This window comes from Rhipicephalus microplus, chromosome 5 (assembly GCF_043290135.1).
Source record: "Rhipicephalus microplus isolate Deutch F79 chromosome 5, USDA_Rmic, whole genome shotgun sequence".
In the NCBI taxonomy this organism is placed as follows: Eukaryota; Metazoa; Arthropoda; class Arachnida; order Ixodida; family Ixodidae; genus Rhipicephalus; species Rhipicephalus microplus.
Genome location: NC_134704.1, coordinates 220,120,793 through 220,134,083, shown reverse-complemented (window position 1 = coordinate 220,134,083; position 13,291 = coordinate 220,120,793). Strand labels below are relative to the sequence as shown.

Below are 13,291 nucleotides of genomic sequence, written 5' to 3'. Positions count from 1 at the left end.
ATGCAGAAGTTGTCGTCGACCACACGTAACACTCTGGGTTCTTAGTCTGTATCATGGGTCACAGGCTTATCAGCGGCAAATGTAATCACACCATCACGTATGTTGACCACAGCACCGTACTCTCTTAAGAAGTTCATTCCCAGTATCATAGGTTTGCAACACTCCGGTAGAATCGAAAATGTGGCTACAACAGCCACATTCTCAATCGTGAGCCTTGCTGTACATTTTCCCGTGGGTGTCGTTATCTGGCCTCCAGCATTTCGGATATAAAGGCCCGTCCATTCTCTCCTGACTTTCTGGAGTTCGTCTGCCAATCGTTCACTCATGGAAAAGTCTGCACCCGTGTCGACTAAGGCCATAACTTCAACGCCATCAATCGTCACAGCGAGGTCGGCAGTCACAGTTTTCTCGGCGGAGTCTTCAGCGTCGTCTCTCACATGTTTCGGCAGCAGTGGAGAATTTTCGGCAATCCGACGGCTTGCAACCTTCCCCCCAGAGGTCGCTGCTCTCAATTTTCCCACCATGGGCTGGGAGACTGACCTCTGACAGCGCAAGCAAAACTACGGCGGCTTGGTGAGGCAAAACGAGCCGGGGATGGTGAGCGCATCCGGAAAGTAGCAGAGCCTTCGCGCCGGCCAACCTGGTCGTCGTCGATGGGTGCACGGCTTTCGTCGAACTGTCGGCGCATAGCGGCAGGTGCATTCCTGCGGTATTCAGCTCGGTGATGTGGGCAAAAACGAAAAATGTGCTCTGGCTCTCCGCAGTTGTAGCACAGTGGTCGGCGATCTGCAGTGCGCTATATGTCGGTCTTCCACATATAGGGTCGGCTGACAGAATCCTGCTGAGCCCAGGCTGCCACAGGATACGGTTCGAGGTATTGCGGTGCTGGCATGGACGTGGGTTGACCAACAGCGTCTGCATAGCTGTATCCATTCGGCTGGTAGGATACTTCTGGAGCCAATGGTCGACGCAGAGCATCTGCGTAGCTAACGAGCTTGAATGGTACGGTGGAGCAAAATATTGCTGAGGAGAGGCAAACGTCTGGCGAAGTTGATGGCGAACGACCTCAGCGACAGAGGCTAGCTACCGTGAACTCCTGCTGCCTGTGACTGCAATGTGTACAGTGCGTTCTCCTTTGCGATCCCCTCACGCACGATCTGTCTAATCAGGTGGCGTAGAGCAAACTCGTCGTTTGCGGTAAGTGTGGCGGCGCCTGCAGCTGCGCCGGTGGCCGGGCGATCAGGCTGTCGGTACCGTTGCTGCAGCGCATGCTCTATTGTGGTGGCCTCCCTGCTGAGCTCGTCCACTGTTGTTAGTGGATTGAGCACAAGACCAACAAATAGCTGCTCTTTGACGCCCTTCATGAGATGGCTTAGCTTTTGAGCCTCGGGCATGTTGGGGTCCGCGCGGTGGCACAGACGCACCATATCCTCAGCAAACATGGCGACGCTTTCATGCAGCTGTAGGGTGCGTCCTTCAAGAAGGCGTTTTGTGTTTTCGCGTCGGACCGTGTTACCAAAGGTGTCAAGAAACCGACGACAAAACTCCTCCCATGTCGTCAATGTTGCCTCGCGGTTTATAAACCACGTCTTCGCGCCGTCTTTAAGGGCGAAGTATACGTGGAAGAGCTTTTCATCAAGACTCCAGTAGTTCGATTTAGCTACCCGTTCAAACTGCTCAAGCCAGTCTTGCGCATCTTCGTTCCACCGGCCATGAAATGGTTCAGAAATGCGCATATTCTAGACTGTCACCTTAGCAGGACGCCTTGAAAATGCCATTATTGAGTAGGGGGGGGGGGGGGGGGCTGTCGGAAGTGTTGCTCCTTCTAAAAGGCCAAATTCTGGTTCAAGACCTTAAAGCTAACGGCTTGAGCGGTGCACAGGCGTCTCCATGCGTGGCTGTCTTGTAGCGCTGGACTAAGGGCTTCTCACAGTGGTGCCGATCATGAGGTGATAGTACCCAGTACTTCCTCCAATGTCGCGGGTTATAAAATACAGTGGGTTTATTTAGGAACATGGACAGCGGAACTGGTAGAGATGCTCTCAAAAGAAGGCCACTAAGATTGTCGTCTTCCTCACTCGCCTGCGCTGTGCCTCTTGAGCAAATCCGCGATCTTCGTTGTCGTCGCTATCTCGCAGCTAGACGCAGCTATGCATGCGGCAATATCATTTTTTTTTGCTTCTTTTCGTAGATACAAGTCACCAACGTAATTGTTTTGAAATATTTCAATTTTTATACGAATTTATTATGCCTTTAATTATGATTTTGAGGGACTAAAACGGTGTTTTACCTGCCTGTCTTTGGTGCCTAAAACACACTTTTTAGTGCCTAAAAATCCGGTCTCTAGTAATGAGACAGCATTAGAAAAAGGTGGGAAATAATGAGAGAGGGGCCACAGAGTTAAAAGCATAAAAAAGAGAAAAAAAATTAGGAGAAGATGGAAGGGTGGTGTCACTATATGAAGTGATTGAATCTGAAAGTACACACTCAGAGCTAGAAAAAAATTTTAATGCATTCCACCGCACAGGAGCCACCTATAGAAATGCACGTTGAGGTGGAAGGGCTCGAATTGAGTATTTTTTCTGGGCCACCTTCATACTGTGCCTTTTGAATGGCCAGAAGCATCGTATTCTGCAATGATTTTTACGTCAACCATCAGCCCCGTTTGTAAGCCAGTGGTATGCTTCATTCGACCTGTAATGCACTTCATTGCGAGAAAAATCTGAGCTTTCACCATTAGTGGTGAAACAGCAATGTCAGCTTCTTTTGTATCAGAGGTATGCCAGTCATGTACATGTTTATACTGATAGGTCAACAGCTTTCTCCAGTAGTTGTCTGAGTCAAAGCTACTAGTGCCAGTTTCGCTCCTTGTGCCAAATTTTGAGCAGGAAATCCAAAAAAAAAAAACTGCAGAAAAGGAATATGGAAGCATGCGATGAAAAAAATCCGTAAGCAGGGGTTGTGTCGAATCGATGTTTCGACAAGCGGACTTGCCTTTCTCAAGGCTAGAACAGAACACTAAGGCAAGTCTGCTTGTCAAAATGACTGCTCGACACAAGCCCTGTTTGCGTATTTTTTCATCACTTTGAGCAGAGAATTGCGGACAGCCTTAGCGATAGTCAGTCTTCAGAAATTGAAAGGCAGCCCTGCAGTCTTTGTCATCGGCCCTTTGGGCAAACAGTTGGTCCTTCCGATTTGGTACCTCCTTCATACTTCATTCCAGAAAGGACTCCACGTAGTATTTCAGTGGCTGCCAAGTCACTGTGGTGTGGTAGGCAACAAACACACTGACAATGCCGCTGTGTTAATTTTTCTGTTCTATCATAATGTGCGCACTAACTGAACCAACTCTATGGAGGCATCATTGGGCACACATGAACCTTTTATTCTACACTGTATTGCCGAAGAAAATAATCGTACTTAATGCAAGGCTATGCACAGAGTGTTGTAATGTTCTTGTATGCGCAGCACTACATTGGCCATGGCAATGCCATCAACGAGCTCAAGTTTCATCCCCATGACGTCAACCTTTTGTTGTCAGTTAGCAAAGGTGAGTGACTTTCATGATGACGATGCACTGACCACAAAAGGAACTTTTTACAAGGCCTCGGTAGAATGACTAATCTTAGGTGCAGTAAATGGGATGAAGTCCTGCTAGGGCTTTTTACAGATCGCAGTGGCGTCAGTCCAGAAAAATCATCAGGGCACCATGGCGGCTAGTTTTGTTTTTTTTAGATACGGGCTTTATCTTAATAACAAGCATGGGTTTATTTGCATGCCAGCTGCATCCGTCGCCCCAGATGCGTCCGCCTGTGTCGTTTGTGCTGGTGTATCTTCCGAAACCTTTTTAAAGGTGTAAAATGTTTCTTTTCAGGGCTTTGGCTCATAACTAGAACTTGGTACAAACCTAAAGGCTCAGCAAACGGGCAAAATATTATGAATTCTCAAGTGGCATGTACGAGAGACAGTAGGAGTTGGAACGTTTTCGATGAGCCGGGATGTGGTTTTCCGGCTGCTCTGGGGTTTTTCGCTTGAATTCTCCAGGACCAATTTTTCTTCACGGTGAGGTTTTCCAGCCACTTAAGAAGCGAAGCGAGTGAATTTCCAATGAGCTTTGCCGCTTTCACTCCCTTCGATTCCCGCAGGGGCGTCTGCGTAAGTAGGCGTTTCGTGCGTAGCGACACCACGGACCCGAGCTAACGGGGGGAGTTTCTACTCCCTCCCACGCCTAGCTGTGCGTGTCTTCGCCGTGTCTGGGGAAAAGGGGAGCCTGGGGGTTGAGCCGACGCTGGGTGATTGGACCTTTAAGGCCCCTCGGTGGAGGCAACACACCTCTTTGTCCCCGGCTTCACGTAGACGGCACTCCTGGGCTGACCCACCCAGGGGAAATCGGCAGTCGCCTTTTCCCGTCTGTCTCCTCCCACATCTTCGTCTTTTTCTCACACTTTTTATCTTTCCTGTCTTCTTCTAACTTCTGTTTACTTCCGATTTTCATGGTGGCAAGGGTTACCTTGTGAAGGTATCCCACCTTGAATAATTACATTGGGTTATAGTAACAGCAAACGGCTGGGGTCGGGAGGGCTTGTTTAACAAGTCCAGCCGCGCCCCCTTGTTGGGCTCCGTGATGGGTGGTCGCCGCTGTTACCGAACACATTCATACTTCTATGGCTTCACAAGCATCCGCCGCCCTTGATCGGTTTACTAAGAGAGGGCGCACCGAAGCAAGTTTTCACTTCTCGACAGAAACTAAAGTTACTTTCGCGAAGTACCACATTATTCATAGTGAAAGCACACCTCTAAGAAAACTATCCCCATTTTTGGTGGCCAAGTGCCTAAAAGAAAAAAATAGGACCCACATACAAAGCATCCAAAATGTCAAGCGTTGACCTCCTTTTGGAGCTAACCGAAAAAAGACAAAGTGCCTAAGCTATCACAACTAACCAGGATTGGAGAAACAGTTGTCACCGTTTCGATCCATCGCTCTCTAAACACCAGCTGGGGAGTAATCTCCGAGGAAGACTTCTTAGGCCTTAGTGACGAAGAGCTCCTCGAAGGATTCCAAGACCAAAATGTCATAAAAGTCTAAAGAATAGTAATTCGTTGCAATAATCAAGAAGTGTCCACCAAACACGTAATACTAAACTTTGGAACAAGTGAAATGCCCACCTCTCTTAAGGCTGGGTACATAAAAACCAATGTCAGACCCTATATTCCAAACCCCAGACGCTGTTTCAAGTTCCAAAGATTCGGACACGCCTTGCACTCATGCAGAGGCAAAGAAAAATGCAGCGCAAATGACCACAAATCGGAAAACTGCTCATCCTCACACCTCTGTGTTAACTGTGACGGGGAACACCCAGCGTATTCCCGGTCATGCCCATGTTGGAAAAAAGACAAAAAAGTGATCGCTCTTATTGTCAAAGAAAAAATATCATTCAGCGAAGCGCAAAAACGGCTGTCGTACCTTTTCCACAGAAGTTACACTGATGTGACGCAGTCGGGGGCAGCGTCACAAAGGCTTCAGGAATCCACCGCTACCACACCCAGTGGTCCTGTAGTGACTCAAACCGCCCCCTTAAAGGAAGCAGTGCCTGCTGCTCCATCCTCATCAAAGGGCCCGCAGACTCCGGTCTTCCTGGGCCCTAAACTCAATTGAGTGCCAAGGCCTGAGATCCGTTTCTCAGCGCCTCACTCTCGATCTGCCAGTGCCTCAGACAAGGCAATGGAGTTCGACCACAAAACTCCGGTGTCATCGACACCAAAGGACAAGCGCTCTCTCGAGCGCACCACACAGGACAAGGACAAAGTCACAGTAACCACAATAGTAAGCAATAACCGTAATGGTTATCGTGTTTCTTTCTATTTCTATTTCTTAGTAGTGTCACCTATAATCTTTTACTCATACCGATCAATCCCCAGAAGTATATTCATTTAATTTTATTCCACCATGGCTTTTGTCGTACATTGGAACCGTAGAGGCTTGATTCACAACTTAGGTGACTGAAAGGACATCATTAACAAGTTCTCACCAATAGCCTTTTGCCTCCAAGAGACATATCTTGGTGCAAAACACGACCATTTCCTAAAAGGCTTCAAAGTTGCCCGAAAGGACCGCGAACATTGCGACCGTGTCTCAGGAGGAGTAGCCGTAGTCGTGCAGGGCAGCGCTCCTACGCGATATGTCCAAATAAACACATTTTTGAGGCCGTAGCCGTCACCATCCTATTGTACAAAACCATCACCATCTGCTCACTGTATATTCCACCTCACACCCTTTTCACCACCAAAAACCTAGAAAATTTAGTGGAACAGTTGCCAAAACCATTTATTTTAGTTGGGGATTTCAATGCTCATTCAACCCTTTGGGGTAGCGACAAAACTGATGCAAGAGGGCAAGCTGTGGAAGATTTCATTTTATCAAACGACATCTGCCTTCTTAACTCCGGGGATTTTACCTACTTTTCACCAACCTCACACACATTTAGGTGCTTAGATCTTGCCCTGCGTTCACCGTGTATATTTAACGATTTTAAATGGGACGTCGTCAACACGTCTTATGGTAGTGATCATCAACCCGGTATCTTAAAACTCATACCATCCTACCCAACTTTAACAAGCAAGCCACGCCGGTGGAAACTGCAGCTCGCGAACTGGCCTGTTTTCACAGAAAATGCTAAGCTCGATGAAGCTTTCTGCTGAAGCTTTCTCGGATGAAGCTTTCTCGGAGCTTTCTGCTGAGGAACTGAACGAAGAGTTCGCCAAAGTTTTAATCTTAGCAGAAGAAAAGGCAATACCGCAATCATCCGGAATCCTACACAAAAAACTCAACTCTTGGTGGACAAACGAGTGTACTGATGCCAAAAAACAACAAAATAAGGCCTGGGGAATTCTACGAATATACCCCACCTACACCAACCTCATCAACTTCAAACAGGCAAAAGTCAGAGCACGATTTATTCGAAGACGGACAGAAAAGGATTCATGGCAAAAATACATATCATCATTCAACAGTTCAGTCAACATCTAAACACATTTGGGACCAGGTGAGGAATTTCAAAGGAGAGTACTCCTCCTACACAATACCACTGCTTACAAGTCCAGACACACAATCAACACTAGAAGACCAGGCCAACCAATTAGGAGAACACTTTTACAAGGTATCATGCTCAGCAAATTACACCAATGCATTCCTGAAATATAAAGAAAATGCAGAAAGACAAAGACTGCCTACTACCAGTACCTCAAATGAAAGTTATAACCTTCCGCTTACGCTGCACGAATTAAACAGGGTACTTTCCGCCGGTAAAAAAACGGCAACAGGGTGTGACCATATACACTACGCAATGTTGGCACACTTATCCCAAGCATCCGCGGAGGCACTTTCAGGCAATTTCATCTTTTCAGTGTCTATTCCTGAAAGTCTTGTGTCTTGCGCAGCATAGCCTTAGCTGCTTTTGCACCATAAAAACTAAATTAACCTAACCTAACTCCCTTTGATGTCAAGTGTGAATGTGACACGCCAACAACATGAGTGAGGAAGCCATGGCACTTTATTGAGAAGGTGAAGGCAGCAAAGTTTAAAAGAACATCATGGACTTTTTTCAGCAACAAGGAGTTGCCAATAAAGTTCTTGTTCATCTTCAATATCAGCTTTAACTTGTTCTTGGTTCATGTGAATTTTGGATGATACGAATATTTTGCACGCTCCTTCGAATTCGTATCATCGAGATTCTACTGTATTATGTCGCGGTATTCTTTCTGCCATGTATGCATCCGAATGACACGTCGTCGTGTGTTGGGTGCCAGAGCACTGTGAAATAGAAGGCAATGAGCTGGGTCACCAGCTCATGACATCAGTTTCTGGAAAAGCTGGCAACTCCTTACTGATGGTACCTGTAATAGAGCCTTGTCCTCGAAATACTCTTCAAAGGTACTGGCAGCGTTTGTGTAATGTCCAAACTAACAACAAAGTTCACATTATCACACCACAGTTAGGTAACGACCCTTCCACCATAACATCCAGACGAACTGAAGTCCTACTTTCCAGACTAAAAATAGGACACATCTATGGCACCCATGGTTGCCTATTGACTGGTGGAAAACCCCAGAGCTGTGGTAGATGTGGGGAAGCAGTGAGCGTACTTCACGGGCTTCTACAGTGCCGAAAGGCAGAACAAAAAAAAAAAAAAAAAAACACTTCTTCAAAGCCTATCAAGAGCACATTCCCCTTCACCCCTTATTACTTCTAGGTATTTATTCATTGTTTGACAAAAAATCAGTTATATTGTATTTAAACTACATTGGTACACTCAAAATAATTTGCTTGTGACAATTGTAACACATCATCTGTGGGAGGACGTTGCTGCGAAAGTTCCATGTTTGTAAAGGGGCCCTGCAACACTTTTTGAGCATGGTCAAAAAACGGTGCCGATCAATAGTAGAGGCTTCCGAGAACACGCGAGCCTGAATTGCAGGTCGCATGGCACGTGGCCTGCAATTCACAATAAATTATCATAACTAAAAATTGCTTTCTCTTCTCTCGACAAATGACGGAGGAAGCTCAAAAACTCTATAGAGAAGGCCTTCTATCAGCCATTGGCTGATTTGAACATGGTGCACTCGGTCATTACAAGGATTTCTGCGGGATACCGCGACTTGTCCATGTGATCATGCTGAAAAAAGCCGCGTATTTGAAGAAAAAGAAAAGGAAAAATTCGGCCCGAATATACATGTTACACTGTAACTGTCGTTGAAAGACGATAGTCTTGCGTCTGGAGAGAGTGAACAATACGTTTATTTGATGTTCAGCGCAAGAAAATCGGTGAATGGTATTCTGCAGGCGCTGCGTTGGAGTGCCTCGATCGTGTGACGGAGGCGAACAAGCGCATCTAGGCACGTTAGACACAAGTGGCATCTGGCAGTTATCTTTGAAAACGAAGGCGTGCAGCCCGCGGAGAAAGATGCGTGCCAGTCTCGGAGGTGATAAGGTGTAGAACGCAAAGCGACCGGCAGGTGCCACCCCCGTGACGTCGTAGCAAAGCGTTGGAAACACCTTTTTGAGCATCGCGTTGCACTGTCAGCGCAGCACAAATAAACACTACATTCCTTAGAGTTACTTGTGTGTGCCTCTTCTAGTATAAAGGCAGACATAGAAAACATCGAGGCGCTGTTCTGGCACCTCAGATATGCACAATAATTGCTTTTTAATTGACAATCGCACAACTATGAACGCTAAACCTTGAGCAATATTGGTGGGCGCTGCGGTTGGGGTTGGCCGTTTGGTGCCGTTTAATGTATCGTTAGGGCGGACAAACAGACAAATGTACAGCCAGACAAACAGAACGAAATTTTCTCGTCGAAGGTCCCCAAGAAAGACTATCATCTTTAAAGACTATCATCTCAAAATCACGAGTCATGCCATCGCCCCCTGCTTAGCTTCCAGTACTTTCGTCCAGTGCTTTCCAGTGCTTATGAGATTGCAGCGTGCGACAAATCTTTATTCTTTATTCTTTATTCGAAGCATACCTGCAGCGCCCGAAGGCGTTATAGCAGGTGGGTTACAGATTCGAAAGAAACAAATTTTCATTTACAGCAGACACTTGTACACTTGTGAGCCCATTCCACTCATGTATTGTTCTGACAAAAAAAGAATTTGCAAAAATTCCAGTCCTGGGACGGTATTCCCTCAGTTTAAAGGGATGATCAATTCGATTTGACAAATAATACGGCGTCTGTAAATACATATCCTTATTGATTCCAGTTTTATTACTAAATATTAGATATAAAAGTTTTAATCGCAATTTTCTTCTACGCGATGAAAGCAGCTCCCAATTCAATTCTTGTTTCATAGCAGTAGAGCTTTCCCGCCATTGATACTGTTCCAGGACGAACCTTGCTGCCCTGTTCTGTATTTTTTCTATCTTATCACTAAGATATACCTGCGCCAGATCCCACACAGCGCAGGCGTACTCTAAGACTGGTCGTACACACGTCAAATACGCACATTCTTTAAGTCGCTGATGCGAACATCGTAAGTTTTGCTGAATAAAATTTAACACCCTCGCAGCTTTTGCGACAACATAATCAACATGTACACTCCATGAACAGTCAGAAGAAAAGAACACACCCAGGTATTTGTAAGTTGTCTTCGTGGTAACTGGCACACCATTTATACAATATCTAAATTCGATCTTCTTTGTCTTCTTTGAAAAACAAAGGTTAATGCACTTATTAAAATTTAAAGACATTTTCCACGTTGTACACCAGTCATGAATACGCACCAAGTCATTTTGAAGTTGGGAGGAATCCTGCTCACTCTTAATTTTCCGGTAGACTATGCAGTCATCGGCAAAAAGCCGGATAGACGATCAGATACCAACCGAAATATCATTGATATAAATTAAAAACAACAAGGGACCCAAAACGGAGCCCTGGGCACACCTGATGTCACGTCAACATAACTGGATGCTTTTCCATTCAAAACAACACATTGGCGACGATGCTTTAAATAATTTTCTATACAGATTATCACATTTAGGTCTAAATTAAATAACTTAAGTTTTTGCAAAAGGAGCGCATGCGAAACTGAATCAAAAGCTTTTTGGAAATCAAGAAAAATACAGTCAGTTTGCCCATTTTCGTCAATACTAGAGGATAAATCATGATAAAATTCAACCAGCTGCGTGGTACAAGATAGTCCTTTACGGAATCCATGCTGAATTTCTATTAACAATTTGTGGTGCGTTATATGTCGCATTATTTCCTTGTACAAGATGTGCTCAAGTACTTTGCAGGCAATTGATGTTAATGAAATTGGTCTATAGTTGACAGCTTCCTTTTTGGGTCCACCTTTGTGGATCGGCACAACGTGGGCCATCTTCCAGTCATCTGGTAAGACACCAGTAGATAAAGACTTCGAGTAAATTAAATGAAGATACACGGAAACAGGAGAAGCACAATGTTTGTAAACACGCAGAGAAATGCCGTCAGGACCATTCGCTTTTGTTTCATCGAGATTACTGAGAAAAGCTTGAATGTCGTCCACGCTAAGCTCAATAGGCTGCATTAAGGGTACGGGATATGCACATGGGATATCACAGTATTCATCAGTCTTTGGTGAAAATACAGAGCGAAAATATTCATTAAGGCAGTTCGCCTTGTCTATATCTTCCGAGAACACTTGATTATTATATTGGATTTCGTTAATACCGGTAGCATCCGACTCGCAACGTTTTAAGTACCGCCAGAACATTCTGGGATTTGTTTTCATTTCTTCGTTTAGCCTATTTAAGTAGCCCGCCTTCGCGTTTTTTGCCATAACTTTGTATTCACGTGTTAGGGCACTTAACCTGTCGAAGTGTTTTTTTGCCTTCGTTCTTTTGAAGCTACGGTATACTCGCTGCCTGTTTTTAATTATTTTTAATAACTGTGAGGTAGCCCAAGGCTTCTTGCGGCTATTCATTCCACAAGAATGCACACTTGGTATGTAAATATCTATGAGTTCCATTACTTTACTTTTAAAAGCACACCACAATTCTTGTGTGGTAGATCCACCACAATTCTTGTGTGACAAATCTTTGTAACTCAGCTCGTGCTTGACAGATTCTTAAAATTTTCCTGGCGTTGAATTCATGAGGCAATAAGCTCCTTTAGTGAATTTATTTTATGATTACCTAAAAAAGTGTTTCAGAGCCACTTTAATGCACTAAACCTCCAACTCCTTGCTCGCAAGGGGCCATGAGAGGCAGTAGTGCTTAGTAGAGCTTCACCTGATTATACATTCCGTGCACTATACTATTTTTAACCAACTGTATACCTTTATAGCTACTCTCATTCATATAACCAGTATATGTATTTTATTCAAATTTTGGGCACAGGCTTATGAAGCTCCTTTACAGCAACCTTACATCAGCATTGATCATGCATTACATCATGTCCCGATGCTCTTTGGCCACCATTGGCCCTTGCACCGAAGAAAACCATATATTATTATCTTCTACTTTTCTGTTAAAGCATCGGGGCAATGCTTTTTTCAGATGGCGGCAGTGCCACACTGCTTCAAGTTTTGTTATCATCCCATTACATGTGTAAGTGCTGCCTTGTGTAACATCTCCAATTGGCTGAGAACCATCAATATAATCATGGAACCTTTCAATGCGACTACTCGCACAAAGCGAACATTTCAGATTTTTCGGAAACTTGCGTAGCCGCTAACAATAATGCTGGTGTATTTGACAGCACATTTATAAATGTGAACGCACATTACCACTTGTTAGTTGATCAACGGCCGATGCTCTGTTCGCTGCTATCAGTGCCAGTGATTGTCACTGCAATCTGCCTTTCCTTTTACCGGCCACAAGTTCAGCCAAATAAGCAGTTTCATTTTGGACAAGCTGTCTCTGCCTTTGTCAGCGTCACAACCCCGTGACAATACGTTTGTGCCCAATAAAGCGTGGCGGTCCGCTTTTGGCTGAACCAGCAGGTGTATGCGTTGGTCTCTGTGTGTGTCCATGCCCCTGTGGCACTAAGCACGTGACATGCTGTCAGAAGTGGAATTGACATCGTGTGACCGGTAGTCCGTAATAAAGGTACAGACCTAGTTAACGGGGGTCATAGGTAGCCTACTGAAGCATTTATGTATCTGAGTTTGTTGCTATTGAGCTAGTGGCCCTTCCTCCATGCTACAACAGCCCAGCATTCTTCTTTCATAACTTTGATGTTATTGGGTTTCATTGGCAACAACTGTTAGCACTACTCGGTGCAAGCTGCGCTGCCACAGTGTTTATTTAGCTTTCCAACTATTTTAAATTGGTTTGTTAAGACTACACGCAAGACACGTGTAGTCAGGTTTTATTGGGAGTTTATGTGACTGCCAGCAATAACGCTGGAAGATTAAATCACTGATGTACATAAGACAGTCTTTTCAACCGAGAATCAGCAGCTGACGAGTGCGATTGCCACATTCAGTGTCTTGCATGCTTTGTTTATACTTTTTGTTTCTTATCTTTATGGGCACAAGTTCACCCAATGAGGAGTTTTGTATCTGCCGATTGACTACCGCTTTTCCATTGTCGCAGCCATCCGATATCTTTGCCAGAATATGTGGTTTAAGGTCTGAATGCAATAGAACTGTCAGTTTATTGATCATCAGCATTGCGCTTTTGGACGCGGTGAGAAGCATTGTTGGAAAAAGCTTGTGCATATTTAAAGCATAGCGATGCGCATTTTTATTCACATCGTCAAGGTAACTGCAATGTGCTGCAGTATAGGAAAATGGCATGATTGGCCTTTG

At 44.9% G+C, this 13,291-nt stretch overlaps 1 protein-coding gene across 5 annotated transcripts in view; it reads left to right on the top strand.

Annotated features, from left to right (window-relative positions):
- Positions 1 to 13,291, top strand: part of LOC119173516 (polycomb protein EED) — a 172,163-nt gene that overhangs the window by 81,608 nt on the left and 77,264 nt on the right. For all 5 annotated transcript variants that reach the window (XM_037424314.2, XM_075896520.1, XM_037424312.2 and 2 more), the window contains exon 6: positions 3,469 to 3,550. In XM_037424314.2, the coding sequence (XP_037280211.1) occupies positions 3,469 to 3,550 (82 nt within the window). The remainder of the gene's footprint in view (positions 1 to 3,468; positions 3,551 to 13,291) is intronic.